We start from the raw sequence: 17,380 nt of genomic DNA, 5'->3' as shown, positions 1-17,380 counted from the left end.
ACTGTGGCTCCGCCTGTTTTTTCATTTTGGATGATGTGTCAAGATACTGATAAAGGAAAATAAAAAAGATAGTGATCCTAAGTTTGAATCATTTCTTATCCATCAGACCTCCAGGAAATGAAATGCTTTAATGAGAAAAAGTGGGCTGTGGGTTTTTCTTATTTTCTCTCTTTTTTTTTCCTATCTTTATCTTTGTGTTGTTCTTCAAATCAGAGCCACAACCAGAGAATTGACAATGGGCATTTAGGGATTTTTTTTTTGGTTCATAAATAAATAAGGTCTTTTGCTGACTTCTTTGAATATTCAACACCATATAGGTCAAATTCAGTTTGAGGGAATCTCACTGTTGCTGATGAAGCTCTAAATTGCTGTGTCCTTGGACAAGGTACTTTTAATTAAAAGCTCAGAGGAGTCTCTGACTGTAGGAGCACTAAAACATTTCTGTTGATTAGGGCCGCCAGGCAGTCATCTGTACAGGGGTAGGTATGTGGATTGGGTGATGTGGTCGGGCTCTTAGTTGCTGGTTGTTTCCTATTTTAAATCCTATACAGTTTCAGTTGATTTTCCCTCACATCTTTCACTAATGGAACTTTGTTGGTTTGAGCTGAAATCCTGCACAATGATCAATAGAAAATCATTGTGTTTGAGAAAGCTATTGTGGAGGCAGTTGTTACTGGCTTTAGTTCTAAGGCCAGGTATATATTTGCAATAAAAGTTGATTTACCAATATCTAGAATAGTAGGAAGAAGTGTAATATGAAGGAAACGTGTGTTTTAGAAAAAAGCATTTTTTCAGGCTTGCAATTTATTTCTCATCTGCAACTGAACTTTACTCATGTATCTGACTTCATTGTAAAATAAATAAAAAAAGAGATGAAGCTTGAATTGTGCCACATGTGTATTTTCGAGCTTGAGTTACTTGCAGACTTTCCTGTTTCTGACAGTTCAAGTGTGATATGACTTAGCTTTCTTCATTCCCTTCTCTTAGCCATACTGTGAACATTTAAGACATATTAACTAGATAGCATTTTGTGGCATTTGAGGGGACTCTGTGCAATATGGGGGTTTTTATATTTAGGGATATAGGCTGGTGGTAAAAGCAGAATGAACATAAAAGCAATAACATTATATATTTTGGGCAATGTGGAGGTGCTTATATTTTAACTGTATGTTGGTGCTAAATAATTTTCTTTCCTCCTTTCTTGGCAGTCCTGTAACATTTTTTGAAGTGTGTGTTTATATTTTAATCTCATTGTAGTTACAGGATGGCTATAAAAACATTTTGGGCTACTTTTTTCTTTTAGTGTTTACCCAGTGAATATAACTGCAATAAAAGAGAACATCTAAGATAAATGAAACCTTTTAAAACCTGAAGTAAGATTGTAGTTGGTATTATCTAAAATGTCAATTTAAATGCAATTCTATAGTTACCTGTTTATCCTCAGCAGTGGATAAGACAGCATTAAAGATTCTCCCTGTAAAAGTTTTAGAAGGGGTCTCTTGCCTTGCTGATTGCAAATTAAATTAAAAATACCACACACTCCCTCTGGTGGACCACAATTCTCCCCCTGGCTCCCATGGTGTCACCTTATGATGTGTACTCACTAAGGAGTGGGGGCAGCCAGTTCACATTGACCTCACAGTGGGAGTCCAGGAACGTCAGGACCTCTCCTCCCGCCATCGATGCCCCCAAGAGTCGGGTCCGAATGAGTCCTTCTCTTTTCTTGGTGCGAACAATTCTCACTTTGGAAAATCTGGCCATGTATTCTTCTAACTTATCTTTCAAGTGATCTAGGAAGGAAGTAGAGAATGCACAGAAAGAATCCAAAACATTAGCATTGTTCGTCGATGTTTTTTCATAGAGAGTATGTGCATGGTGAGTCCTACCATAACATTTCTAAAGTCTGTGTTTGTCTTCTCATCTATAGGGAGATACTAATAAACCTTTATGCCTAGAAGTTTTTATGTTTTCTGAAAGATTCACAAACTGCAATTATTGCCCTATGTTTGAACACAGTAATGGACACTGACACATTAGCACTCTATCAAGAAGTTATAGTTTGCCAGGATTACCATGTTTAATCCTGGCCAGCACTGGCCAAGATGGTCATTGGCCCTCTAATTCCTGCTGTGCAAAATTAGATGAACTTCCTGCATATGGGTTGTTCCCAGTAATAGTGCTCTTTACAGCAAGCTTTCATCTAGTATTCTCTATGTTGAAAATAATGTGTGTAAAACAATACAGAAAATTATTAGTCAAATCAACAAGAACCAGATTCCCAAACCCTACCCACCTCTGCAATACTAGTAACAAACTGGTAAGCAAGTTCAGCATTCAGCTTCTGACTTGAATTGGAAAGATAACTGACTTGATGTTGGAATAGGTATGGAGAGGAAAAGTAGGTGACTTTCTATATTGGTAGTCTTATGAACCTTGCTATTTAAGATTTGGAAATATTTCTTATCTATTTAAAGTTGGAATTGTTTCTTTTTCTAATTAAAGACAAACAATGGAAGCAACATCAAATCAGGTAATTTATTTATGGAATAAAATATTTCTTACTTTCAGTGATAAAAAATGTGAATATCTCAGGTCTTCTCATGCCAAATAAGTGCAATTGGTGGCTCTCTGTAGGGAATGTGCTTGCATATTTTACATTCTCTGCTTTCATTCTCCCATATCTAAGACATTATGAGGGCTTTACTGTAGTTTCTGACAAGTATAACTTCATATTCATAGAAATGGAGTATGCTCTGCATTTTTCACTTTTCAAAACTTCTCTGTACATCTGAAATCAAAGGCCATAATATTATTGAGTCTTTTCCCCTGATCTGAAGTGACAGGGATTCATGTAGGATTTATGATCCCTTCCTGCTATCCAATTTAGCAGATGTCAGAATTACTCTATATAGGAGTTTCTCTGTATGGAAGGATTTATTCCTGTGCTTGTTAATATTGGCCTTTAAAGAAACCTTAATTCCTTTTTTATTGACTACTATGTAACTATATTTCACAGATGTATCAAGTAAAACAATATTTAACTTTCTAATTTTTACTATGAAGAACGGTAGGTGAGATATTTTCAGATATAGTTTAGCTTAAAATATGAAACAATGACTCGATCAGCCCTTGTCCTGACTGTTGAGGAACAACTTAATACTTTATTCCTTTCAGTATTTTTTTGTTCTACTTAATACCATTGCTTGAGCTCTTTAATTAACACACAATTATTCTTAGGTGTTCAAATTTAACTGAAAAGTGATCGCTGTTAAATATAAGAGTGGGAATAAGAGAGGGAGGAGATGTACAGTTCGGCACATGCTCACTCGGACTTAACCCTAAAGGCAGTGCCAGAAATGTGCCAGGGGATTCCAATTCAATCCCATCAAGATGGCATGTACCAATGCCATCTCACTAGTCAAAGTGATCAATTTCTGTTCATAATTGATCATAATGATAGGATTAAGTGTCAAAGGGATCACATAAACAAGACTAGTGTCTGCTAATACTAACTGACAGAATTAAAAAGGAGAGAACAATCCGACATGGGAAGTGAGATACACAGCAGACTCATAGAATGGCAGATGTCCTAAATAGCACTCTGGCCTCAGAATCAGCCCTTAAGGCATTTGGATCTGGCTGAAGAGCCCATGAGAGTATTTCAGGCATGGAAAGCCAAGACACTCTGGCAAACAAAAAATAATACCTAAATGAAAGATCTCTGTGAGATCCCAGCGGAAAGACCAAGCCATCAAAGAAGGAGGTACCTTTTTCTGAAGGGAGGAGAGAACTTCCACTTTGACTAGGGCCTTGTCTAAATAAGTCAAAAGACTTCCATAGCCTTGGCAGCTCATGACAAGAGCCTAGGGTGATTACTGATGCCATAAACAAGACTGTCAATTGTTAAATCAACAACAGGATTCACTGTGCACTTACTCCCCATGTAGGATCTCTGTCCTTAATGTGTTGTACTATGTGAATTAACGGTATAACTGTACTTTGTGTTTCTGTGTGGGTGCAAACTGTTGAAATCTTTGCTTGGTATATACTAAATTGATCATATATATATATATGTATATATAAAGATAATTGAAAATGAATCTTGATGAAGAATGGGATGGGAGAGGGAGTGGGAGATGGGATGGTTGCAGGTGGAAGGGTAGATATGGGGGAAAAAAAGCAGCTATAATCCCAAAGTTGTACTTTGCAAATTTATATTTATTAAATAAAAGTTTAAAAAAAATTCACCTTATCTTGTTCTTCCTGTAACTAATAGGGGTATTGAGATCAGATTATAGAAAGCAAAAGTTGTAGGAGTTGGAGTCAGAGTAGACCTGGGATGGAGGTCTCTCTCGGGGATGAATGTAGGTGGGTTATACAAACTGGATTTCCTCACCTATAAAATATGAGCGACTTGTAGGATTGTTTTTCTCTCTTGGAGGGTAGTGAGGAGTCAAGCTTTGAGTGAGGCTCTGGTTAGAGACATGCCAGTGCTCATTCAATAGACATTTATTACATTAATCACTGGAGACTCCAGTAAGTCACTTTTACTTAAAGGGAGAAACAGCATTTCCATCTAAGAAATGCCTTTGAATGCTAACTAGAAAGACAAAATAATGTAGAATATTCTATGTCTGTTGTTATTTGGATAATTCATCTTGTATCAATTGCCAATTTAAAGGAAATAACTTTGATAAAATGAACTAATGTGCACATAAATGCAGGATCACAATTTATGTCAATCAACAGGCTAATTTCACATTATTTCTCTTTGCTCTGAAACAGATACTCAGTGCAGAGGCCTGCTTCTTACTCCTCTCCACCACCCTCATTATGAAGTCCTGGCTCCCCTGTGTTCAAGTTGCAAAGCAAGATTCCAGAGGGGTACACAACACAGCATCTTCTGTGAGTAAGGCTGAATCTTGACCATCTTGTCAGGGAAATAAAGCAGAAAAAAGTGACACAGTTGCATGATCAAAGGCAATATCTAAGTGTGTGTGACCAACATAGGTATTCTGTATGTATTGGAGTCTTGAAAATCCTGTGTTCTGTCAGGATTCCCTACGTTAATAGACATTTAGGAAAACTTTGTAATCTCATTACTACAATGTATTCAAACATTGACATCTTTATGTATCGCCAAATTTTAAAAAAGTGACATTCTACAAGTTTATTTGTAATTCAGTTATTTGGACCACAGAACAGATAATCTCACTGAATATAGTGTCTTGACAGCTATTAGGAACTAAAATAAATCATAAGTATATGTGAAGTTCACCAAAATAGTTCTTTTCCCCATCTTTCTTAAGCTTCATTGTTCTGTTGTCCAGTGTAACACACAGCAGTCTAAGATGCATTGACTTCTTTTCTTCCTAATCCCCAAAGACTAGAGCTATCTCTTCTGGGGGAGAGGCAGAACAGTTTTCCATAGCTGTATAAAAGGAAGGTGCTCTAGAATATCCTCGCTTCCCAAGAGTTCCAAAGTAAGGTCACCTGAGAATGGTTGTCTCAACTTTGTATTTAGACTTCCATGTTCTTTGCTTTATAAGAAATTCTCTAAAACATATTTCCCTCTGTACACATTTTCTGATCAGTTCACTTTTATTCTATTAAAGCCCACTTTAACATTCTACGAATACTGTATGGTATGAATTCACTAAGCACAAGGGATTTGGCCCAAATAGTCTGCTAGATGTTTAGATCAAGTCCTGTAGTTGGAACTTTGTGGTGATAATTAGTTTGCTTTGCTTTAGATAATGATCTGGTTGACTGCCCTTGGGGATCCCATCCTCTTAGTAGTTCAGTAGTAACATCTAATTACTCATAACTCACAATGAAGGCAGGTATCATCAGTCCAATTAGCAAATTAAACTCTCATACAAGGGAGTTACTGGAGATGGAAGACCGATTGCTTTAAATTAAAAACGTTTTGTCTTTCTTTTGTATTAGCAATTTTTAGGTTCATTTAAAAATACATGATTTTAAATAAGATCTTATATTATTTTAATTCAAACATAGCATGTTTGAAGATCACTTTTTTTTTAAGATTTATTTTACTTATTTGAAAGGCAGAGTTCCAGAGAGAGAGAGAGGTGTCTTCCAACTGTGGTTCACTCTCCTAATGGCTGCAACAACTGGGGCTGGGCCAGGCTGAAGTCAGGAGCCAGGAGCCAGGAGCCAGGAGCTTCTTCTAGGTCCCCCATATGAGTGCAGGGACCATCCTCTGCTGCCATCCCAGGTGCACTAGCAGGGACTGAGATTGGAAGTGGAACAGGCAGGACTCAAACCGGTGACCATATGGGATGCCAGTATTGCAGGCAATGACTCAACCTGCTACACCACAATGCCAGCCCTTTAAGATCATTTTTGAACTCATTCAAATAATATCAAGAAAAATTATATTATTTCCATAAACAGGCAGATTTCACCAGTGATAGTTAAATGTTTATGGAACCACTGAAAGTTTGTTAGTCAGTAGTCCTAGACTACTAGTAGATATGTTGCTGTTAAAAACCATTGAACAGTGTCATAATGACCTAGGAGATTGAATACAACTTCAAAAATACCAGTTTTTCACAGGGTTTGTTGTATCACTGTTAGGCAATAATGAAATTAAGAGTTGTACTTACATGAAATTTGGTTGTCATACTACTGTGAACACTAAATTTAACAGTTTTCTGGAATGTATTTCCCTCATTTTTAGAGATTATGTTTATGCACCATAAATTTATATACCATTCAGTAGCGAATTTAATATGTAGGTTAGCAACTAAATTAAAAGAATCACCTTCATTGAGCTACATAGTTGAAAGAGTCAAAGACATTAATTCTAGTTCTGCTGCTGACTAGCCGTGAGCTTTGAGAAAATCTATTCATACCATTCCACCTAATTTTCCTCAGCTGTAAGATAATAGTAATGTGAGTAGTTGATCTTCAGTAGTCCTTCTAGTTGTATGATTTATAAGTTTACCTTTTGAAGTTTCACTTACCAAGTAGATCCAATCCTGTAAAATATCTAGTTTCTCCTAAACACATCCCAATAGTTGGTCTTTAGTATTTTCTTACACTGCGTCTCATTTTTGGAAATAAAAGTCAAATCAAAATTAAGCTGACACACATCAGAAGTTTAGTCAAAAAGCAAACTCCAGGGTATTTTCTTTGGTCAATACAGCATCTGCCTAATCTCCCACAGTTCACTGTATGTAAGACTGTCACTAACATCAAAATAATGACTTTGAAGCACTGTTAATTCATCAAAGATTTAAGTATTTTCAATAAGTTATGCTTATTATGTCAGAAAAATACAGTAACAGGGTTTAGAAATATTTCTAGTCTACCTTTGAAAAATTATTCCCAGTGGGACAGAGAAGCTAGGAACCATCGATATAATAGAGCTTGGCCTGGGTATTCCAAGTGGAGAACTTACCAAAGACCAGGAACAGAACTGCCTCACACTCAATGGCTGGTACAGAGGCCCAGCCACTTTTTGCCCAGTTCTTTCCCTCTCCTCTGAATTCACTAATTTATATATAAAGAGAGGGCAGGAGTGTTCAGGAGACACAACTGTGCTGAAGGTATGGATTTCTATATTTAAGTATACACCCTATGGAGATGAAATTCCTTTGATCTATATCTTTTGGTGTTGTCAGACTTCAGTAAAACATGACTTTGAGTTCACGTAGAGAATGTGCTAGTTGTTTTGGGTGATGCTTACTTATGAGTTCTGAAAAGTAAGGGCTTATAAATGCATAGATATACATTACAATTTCTTGGGGGATCCTTCCACAATAAGAATATATTATTAAATGAAACTGTAAGCATTATGGGTAATTTGCAGTTTACAATATTGACAAGAAGTACTTCATAATTAGAGAATATATTTTTCAATTTCTTAATGTATCTGGACATTTGATCTATTTATCTATCAATCATCTATCCATCTATTGACTTGGGCATAACATATATGTGTTTATATATTTTGACCTAAAGTAGAAAGGTTTAGAATAACTCTCTACTTTGGTAGGGCCTGTAGAAACTTTAAAATATACTTTATATGGGTGAAACACAGATTTTAAGTCTTTAGTTGAATTAAAAAAAAAGTCAATCCCTTTTTATCCTGGTTGACCACAATAAATTTGTCTCTTTTGATAACATTTGAATATAGACATTTTATATTTATCTGAAGTGTAAAAGTCTAGCCAAGAAAGTAATAGAATTGATGAAACAACAATCAATTACTTCTATCATAATTTTAGCCTACTCCATCTCTGCATGTCCTATTTTCTATTTTTCTAATATCAAGGCATCTTAATTAATTTGGAAAAGAGTTGGGGACACTAAACAAGTAAATAGACAAAGTATATTCCAGTTAATATAAAAAGAAGAAAAGGTAAAATTAAAAATGTCATCCTTTTTCAGCTCCTAATAAATTAAAAGATCAAGCCACCATAGACAGTCAACAATAGAAAAAGAGCAACAGTCATCCATTTTGTGCCTTCTGATAGCAACAAACGAACAAAAAAATACCTCATTGCCTATGAAGTATTATCAAAAACATTACAGAAGAATTTGATCATGCCTTTATATTTACAGGAAATAAAGGAATCGAACAGTGTGTTAAATGGCACGCCAGCAATACAATCAGCAAAATCAAAGCCATGGGAAATTCTTAAGGACAAATAGGTTGATTTCTTCAATAAGTAAACTATAAAGGGAAAGGCAAATGGAAGGAGAATCCTAAAGATTAACAGACTAACATGGATCATGATGAAATAAAAAATTGAGAGAGAAAAAAGCAGTCCCTAACATTTGCAAATTTATCTGGCCCTCACAGGTAGGCATGTTGTTTTCCTGTGGTATGTAATAATCTCATGGACCACAAACACTGGACAAGAACAAGCTAGTGTGACCAGAATAAATTACGACTAAAACAAATTCATTGTGAAAATTATAATATAACAAATATTTTCATTTCTCAGATAAAATGAGTAACTGATATACCGATATTTTTAACCTAATTATATGTTCATCCAGTTGTAGACAGGACATCGGATTTTTTGTTTGTTTCCTATGAGACATTTTAACTTTATGCAATCAAGGAAGAGAGGATTGGACACCACTATTCCTAGGTCTTTGGATTTCTGCATGTCTTGTAACCGAGACAGTGACCACAGTTTGTTCTAAACTATCTTTTCAAGATGTTTATATAGAGATTGGATAAGGAAAATAGATATAGTATCTCTTTCAAAAACAAAGATGGTGTCTCTCTTCTGAGCAGTAAACAGACATGCTTGCTGTCCTTTAGAAAAGATTTGAATCGCTTAACTTCAATATTCCTTCTCTATCAGAAAATCAACTGCTTGTGTAGGAATCCATTTAGGCAGATTTGTATCTCCTTTCTGTTACTTGGGGGAAGTTAGGAGTAACAGTGTCCATTGTCTCAGACCCAGGAATCTCATACCTCCTGCCTTCATGTAATAAACAATGGCAGGCTAACTGGCTAACTTGCAAGTAGGGTAAAACCTCAGATTCTTCACAGATCTTTTAAAAAGAAGGGAATGCTGGATCACTCTCCCCTTTATTTACTCCATCGGTTAGCGTTAGCAGGTACTAGACTTGTCTATGTGTTCCCTTTGACTCCCAGTCCCTTCACCATGACCAACTGTGAACTGAAACTGATCACCTGGAACAGTGAGATGGCATTGGTACATGCCACCTCGATGGGATTGAATTGGAATCCCCTGGTATGCTTCCAACTCCACCACTTGGGGCAAGTCAGCCTGAGCATGTCCCAAATTATACAAGGGAAGTGAGATACTCAGCAGACTCATAGAATGGCAGATGTCCTAAATAGCACTCTGGCCTCAGAATCAGCCCTAAAGGCATTCGGAGCTGGCTGAAAAGCTCATGAGAGTATTTCAGGCATGGAAAGCCAAGACACTCTGGCAAAAGATCTCTGCGAGTGAGATCCCAGTGGAAAGAACAGGTCATCAAAGAAGGAGGTACCTTTCTCTGAAGGGAGGAGAGAACCTCCACTTTGACTATGACCTTGTCTAAACAAGATAAGAGTCGGAGAACTCAGAGGGCTTCCATAGCCTTGGAAACTCATGACTGGAGCATAGGGAGATTACTGATGCCATAGACAGGAGTGTCAATTGGTAAAGTCAACAACAGGAGTCACTGTGCACTTACTCCTCATGTAGGATCTCTATCCTTAATGTGCTGTACATTGAGATTTAATGCTATAACGAGTACTCAAACAATATATTTCACTTTGTGTTTCTATGGGGGTGCAAACTGTTGAAATCCTTACTTAATGCATACTAAACTGATCCTCTGAAAAAAAAAAAAAAAAAAAGAAAGAAATTATCAATTCCCAACTTGACTCTCACTGGGATTAAACATGACAATAGGTCTGCTCTGATTTCATCATCATTTAAAAAAATCATCTATTATTTTTCACTTTATGTTTCTGTGTGGGAGCAAACTGTTGAAATCCATACTTAATGTATACTAAGCTGATCTTCTGTATATTAAGATAATCGAAAATGAATCTTGATGTGAATGGAAGGGGAGAGGGAGTGGGAAAGGGGAGGGTTGTGGGTGGGAGGGACGGTATGGGGGGGAAGCCATTGTAATCCATAAGTCGTACTTTGGAAAATTATATGCATTAAATAAAAGTTTAAAAAAAAAAAAAAAGAAAATACAAAGCAAAAAAAAAAAAAAAAAAAAAAAAAAAAAAGAAGGGAATGCTATTGACAAAGGACTCCCAAATACTACTTGGCAGTTTTGGCTGCAGAGAGAAACCAAGAAGAACCAGATATTTTGTAATTCCACATGCCAGATTCTTCAGTTCTCTCTCTCTCTCTCTCTCTCTCTCAACAGGCAGAGTTATACAGTGAGAGAGAGAGAGACAGAATGGACTTCCTTTCTCCGTTGGTTCACCACCAAAATGGCCACCACAGCTGGCGCGCTGTGGCGATCTGAAGCCAGGAGCCAGGTGCTTCTCCTGGTCTCCCATGGGGTGCAGGGCCCAAGCACTTGGGCCATCCTCCACTGCCCTCCCAGGCCACAGCAGAGAGCTGGACTGGAAGAGGAGCAACCAGGACAGAATCTGGCACCCCAACCGGGACTAGAACCCAGGGTGCTGGCACCACAGGCAGAGGATTAGCCAAGGGAGCCGCGGCAGCAGCCAGATTCTTCAGTTCTTCATTCTGGCACCCCTAGCTCTGGCTCAGCTGAGCTTCACTTCATTGTTAATTTCTTTCATGTCATTTTCTCCCAGTTAAATATTTTTGGATCCTAGAAATATCTCTGTTCTCATGATACTTTTCTTGTTCAGATACTAGACCCCTATATAAGCAAGTAGGGATAGAATATATTTTAGTGTGTGCTCTTCTGGAAAGTCAGGCAAGACTGAGCACTCAGCAGATTCCTTTCTCTCTCATTCTTTCTCAATCATATTTTTTCTCTCTCCCTTCCCCTTCCTCTCATTATTTTGGTAGGGAACAACTGAGTTATACATTTTCAGAATAGTTTTAAATGGCTAATATTTTTGGAGTAACATGGATACTCTTCATCTGGGCCACAGCATTTGTTCATTCACCCAGAGCATGGTTCCTTGTGCAATACAAAGCAGCTGTACATCTAGTGGCTTGTATTGCTTGTTTGAAGGCTCTTTTCCATGTTTAAGATTGTACATGGTTGTAAAGTCTGTGAAATTCTCATATATCAAAGGTCATTTGTAAAACAATTCATGAATAAAGACCCAGACAGTGAAAAACTATAGTATTATAGGTGCCATCATACAATAAAGAATTAAGTGTTTCAGGGAAACACAATGCATGAGAGTACATCAAAAAGGACATAGAAGATAGGATTAAAAGATGAGTATATTTTGGCTGAAAAATATTTTGCAATCCATGCATATATTGGGACTAGCGCTGTGGCATAGCGGGTAAATCCGCTGCCTGTAGTGTGGGCATCCCATATGGGCGCTGGCTGCAGTCCCAGCTGCTGCACTTCCAATCCAGTTCTCTGCTGTAGCCTGAGAAAACAGTAGAAGATGGCTCAAGTCCTTGGGCCCCTGCACCCGCATGGGAGACCCAAAGGAAGGCCCTGGCTCCTGGCTTCAGATAGGCACAGTTCCGGCCATTGCGGCCATCTGGGGAGTAAACCAGTGGATGGAAAACCCCTCTCTCTCCCTCTTTCTCTCTTTCTCTCTCTCCGCCTCTGCTTCTCTGTAACTCTGTCTTACAAATAAAATAAAAAAAAAATTAAAAAAAAAAGAAATCCATGCATACAAGGGGTCCTCAAAAAGTTCATAAAAAAGTTCATGCAAATTACAAAAAAATTATGCATAGATTTCAAAGTTTTTCTTGTACCAAAATAAACATATTTTAATCCTATCTCTGATGAACTTTGAAAATACACCTCTAGCAGATGTAGGGAAAAAGAGAGATCAGCAGTATTTATCAAAGTATTTATCTTTGCCACTTTATATTTATAGAATATGTACTCTTAAAATGGATTTTGGAAGAGAATAAATAACACACAGTATTTTGGCCTTTGGGTAATTGCCTAAAAACTGCCTATATAAAAATGTATCATATCTATGAAGTGGCATTTATGTAGATTCACTTAATATAATTTGATTTGTATAGGATTAATTATTTTAATTTTAACAAGGTAATGTCTTCTTATTTATAATGGAAATATTTGAATTCTCCTTTTCCTTTTCCACAGTATTATCTTGAGAACTACTTAACAACTGAGTTTACTGTTTCAAATGCTTCTTAAATAATTCATGTTTACATATTTTGCTAAGTATTTTATACTTTTAAAGAGTAGTTGTAATTAAAGGTCTTCTGAGAATGAATAGAAGTGAAGTAATTTGAGTACAAAATATAATTTGTAATGTTCTATTTCCATGAACTTAGAATGGAACTTTGTATTTTCTCAAAGTCAAGAATTATAAAATTAACTTTAATTCCAAATTATCTTATTCATGCTGTTTATTCGGATGCTATAATTTTGCCTCAGAGAAGTAAAAAGACAGAATGGAAAAATGGGTAAAACTCAGAGGTCTTTTCTGTCAAGTGCTTTTGCTGAGTGTTTTAAACTTACCATGACTGATCCATTTTCATTCAATATAAACATCTCTGCTTTTTAAATAATTCAATATTTTTATTGATTTAAACATTTTTATAAAAGTTGCAAAGGGATAGGCCATACAGTTCACAAATTTCATTTGTGTCAGTTGCATAATAATCCTGTCCAAATACCCAAGTGTACATATCTTATGGTACAAAATATCAGTGGTTCAGTGTTATACTATTTGACCTTGAAAATATTTAAGAAAGTAGCAGAAACCATCAAAGTTCCAGGAGCAAAATGATTTAAATGAAAAACCTCCAGAACTTTTTTTTTCTCCCACTGCAGTACTTATCAATCAACATTTTATTTGAAAAAATCCTACTCTAGTATTTAGAGATTACTCCATGTGGTTATAGAGTCTACAGCAACCAATGTACATATTTCTGTGACAGTTGCTCTCTGTGTGCCTAGTTCTCCCCATCTTAAGTCTGTGTTCTGCACATTGCATCTACTATTCATTGAGGCCTGTGTCTTCAGTTTTTCCCCTTCATTGTCAATTATAGCAAAGAATTAAATAATACTTTGCATTTAATTAATCACTGCATTTATAAGTATATCTTTTTAGTTCCTTATCTTCTTTCTAAGAAAACTCATTCTTTATCTTTCATGGGTTCTCTTAATTTTAAATGCTGTCAAAAGTGCACATTTTAAAGTAAGTTTAACAAAGAAAAAATATCAAAAGGACTCGTATATTTATGCTTTTGCTCTCTAATATACTTGAAGGTAAAACCCATTTATAAATTTCATAATTCTCTAGCTACTTCAATATCTTACTGTATTTTTCCAAACACCATGTGATTTTTTTAAACTGTTTTTATTTTCTAACAATCATGTAACTGTTAATTGTTGATATAATTGTGGCTGTACACATACATTCGTAGCTCTGATAAGTAGCTTTTTGTGAGCTGCTTTGACTTAATGACCATCTATAAACATTGAGACTAAGAATAATTTTTTCCCATAAAAATAATTAATGGTTTTCTGTAACTTGTTTTCCTAAGATAAAGTAAGGATGAGAAATGAAATAGGCCTAAACAAAATTACAAGGTAATATGAACCACATCAGCTGTGCTATTAATAAGGTAAAGTCACAGGCTCCCACTAAAACCAAGTGCTGCATGGATCAAATCAGCCAGAAACATAGAATCCACCTCTGAACCTCAGGGATTCACAAATTCACTTAGGACAATTTTTAGAAAATTTAAAGTGATAAAAAAAAACTAAATCCAGGATGTTTCAGATGGAGAAATTGATCTTTAGTCAGTAACAAAGCATAAAATACAGGTATGGCAGAAAACAAAATAAAACAACTCTAAAATGCCATATTGTAGTATGGATATTAAATGGGAGCAATAAAATATCTGCCCTTCCTGAAGCATTTTCCATTCTGCATTTCTTTCCAGTTGAAAAAGATCTGATTCATGCATGCTAAAGGGTATTTCATTTTTCTTGTTTCCTCAAAATAATCCATTCTAATTACTGGGTGGGAATGCTACATGGGCAGAATTTTAGGGGCCACTATCTCAAATTAACATGTGTGTGGTGATGGAATAATGTCACCAATATCTGCCAAAACAGCCACAGAGACCGCTGGGGTTTGGCTTGACTTCACAACAAATAAAGACAAATTGGAAGGAATTTCTCTAAACAGTTAGTGTGAGAAAAATGCTATGTCAGAATTTCAATTTAGATGACACCAGAACAAAATTAAATATCTGGAAATTGGTCCTGTCCCAAAAGCTACTGAAACTCCTAGTTCTAAACGATATCTTCGTAATGCAATATCAAAGGAAGCATGAAGGAAATGTGTGTCTGCCCTTTTTGAAGAAAATGGTCCTGTCGTAGATAAGCCCTCTCAAGGAATTTTTCCATTTCTTGAAATACTATCAAAGAATGAAATGGAAAGGAACCATGTAAAATATTGTCTTGCTTCAAAATTTATGAAAGAAAATATCAAGAGTATCAAAAATGTGTCTCAGATTCCTCCATGTGAAGAACTAACAGCATATGCAGCAAACTATGACAGAGAAATATGTGGCCAAAATAATAAATATGTCTATATTAATTTGTTGCCTACAATATTGCCAGATACCATTCTAAGATATATAAATGCATGGAATTGTTTACACCTCATTTTACCTGTGATGAAAGCTATCTTTATAGTGAGGGAAATAAAGATCAGATAGTTTAAGAAATTTGCCTAAATGCCTGGACTATAAATTCTCAGTTAATGCCATGATTATGAGTTGCAAGAAAACAAACAAACTATGACCCAAATGTATCCTTCAGGAATCTTTTAAATAGAAAGGAATTTATAGCCTGGAATTAGGTTCTTATGGTTGCATTATAATTACTGTGCAAAATTTGGAAAATAAGGAAAGTAGAAAGAAGGAGAAAATTCACTAACAGTTTTACTACCTGAAGTCAATCATTCTTCATACTTTCCTTCTATTTGGGTGCTTATATTTGGAATTTTTTTTTCATTTTAAGCATAAGGTTGAAAATTTCCAAGTTACTACATCTTAATGAATACTATTTTGAATATGCCACATTTCTGTTGTTGTTGGAGATGTAGGTTGTCAACATGTTTGCAACATTATTATTGTAAATAATGTACAATGAATATTTTTGTGAATATTTTTTCTGAACCTAATTTTCCTTAGGAGATATTCCAGAGTGCCTTGGGATATGAGCCAGTGTAGATTTACCTAATTAGAAGACTGTTTCATTTGATATGGAAGTCAAAGAAATTGGAGTGACCAAGAAGACTTAAAGGGACATAAAACCCATTCCACTCTTTACTGAAAGAGAATTGAAGTCACAGTCATTCATAAATTGTCAGTCTATTAGCACATCTTTTCATGTGCCCTGCCATTTCACCAGTTAAAATAAATGAACTATATATGCACGTGGATAAAATGATGCTTCGATTTCCATTTGAGCCCTGGATCTCATTCTTTAATGAAAACATGGTCCTATAGGTGTCCCACTTCTCTGCATCCTCATGTTTGGTCTTTTATTGAGTAGCTCCATATTCAAACACACATGTTATAACACTTCTGTCTTTAAAAGGAAATCTTCTTTGGCCCACACTTTCCTTCAGCTTCTGTCCCTTTGCTGTATTCCATTGTGTAGCATGAGTTCCCTAGACTTGCAGTCTCAACTTTATCTCTTCAACTTCTCTCTTGAACTCATCCCTTTTGTTCATTGTTTTGAGATGTTCTTGGGGTTTCTGGATGAATAGCATTGCCCTAGATATCATGAACATTTACCTTTGGAAATAGAAGTTTTGTTTCAGAAGATTCTTCTGCCAAGATAAGTTGTTACTTAGAGTAAAAGCCATGTGATGAGGAAACAACATAGAGGTAAAGTAGGAAGAGACAAAGAGAGTTATTACTAAAGAAATGATTTGAAGCTCATGGAAAGAGAAGAGAAAATGAGTTTTGAGGACACAGGTCTAATTTTGTGGTCACCTGCAGGGTTAATTCTGACCAAGATTTAGTCTTCGCCAATACACCCAGGAAGGCTGGGAACATGAAGAAAGGTAAAGGTCCTGGAAAAAGTCTGAAGTAGTAAAAGCCACTTGTTTGAGTAATTGAAAGCTAAACTGGGCAAAGCAGTATGAAATATAATTTGGCCTCTTCTCTAGGGAATGGAGAAAATGATCTAATAGGTCTTTCCCATCTCAGCTTTGTGTGACCTCTGGCTGTTAACATCACTCTTCCTCGTTATGTCAAAATGAATTGCCTATTTACTACTGAATTCTAGAAAGCGATTTTTCTCCCTAGGTAAGACAATAACCCAGCACTGGCTTCATGTACTTCATTTTAACTTAATCAATTTCCAAGGAGTCATTTTAAACACATAATATAATTTCCAGAAAATATTACTGATGTGCTGGGTACATGGTTTCCTTTTACTCTCTAGCCAGTTACCCCCAAATTTTAGAAGAAATTCCCCAAAGAAACTAAAATGTATCTGCAAAATGGGAAGCAAAATGAAGTGATATGGCCTTTAAATTGCCAATAACCTCCACAGCAGGGCCATTTATTAGTACTGGAATCTGCTCAGGCTGTTGTTTTCCATAACAATAAACACTGAAAAACACTGATGTAGGATGACTGAATTTATATCTTCCAGTATTGCATAAATTTCCCTGTCTTCAGCAGACAGAAGGACTAGAAGACATTATTTAAATTTCTTAACAAGCAACAAATAATATTTG

At 36.0% G+C, this 17,380-nt stretch overlaps 1 protein-coding gene across 1 annotated transcript in view; it reads right to left on the bottom strand.

Annotated features, from left to right (window-relative positions):
• The window catches only part of GALNTL6 (polypeptide N-acetylgalactosaminyltransferase like 6), a 1,246,993-nt gene that overhangs the window by 238,919 nt on the left and 990,694 nt on the right, over window positions 1-17,380 (bottom strand). Inside the window, exon 6 of the mRNA XM_002709470.5 lies at window positions 1,605-1,790. Within this exon, the coding sequence (XP_002709516.1) occupies window positions 1,605-1,790 (186 nt within the window). The remainder of the gene's footprint in view (window positions 1-1,604; window positions 1,791-17,380) is intronic.

This window comes from Oryctolagus cuniculus, chromosome 2 (genome assembly GCF_051225735.1).
Source record: "Oryctolagus cuniculus isolate XC-2025 breed Fujian yellow rabbit chromosome 2, ASM5122573v1, whole genome shotgun sequence".
NCBI classification, from domain to species: Eukaryota; Metazoa; Chordata; class Mammalia; order Lagomorpha; family Leporidae; genus Oryctolagus; species Oryctolagus cuniculus.
The sequence above is the reverse complement of the archived record's forward strand: the minus strand, read 5'-3'. Positions and strand labels throughout refer to the sequence as shown.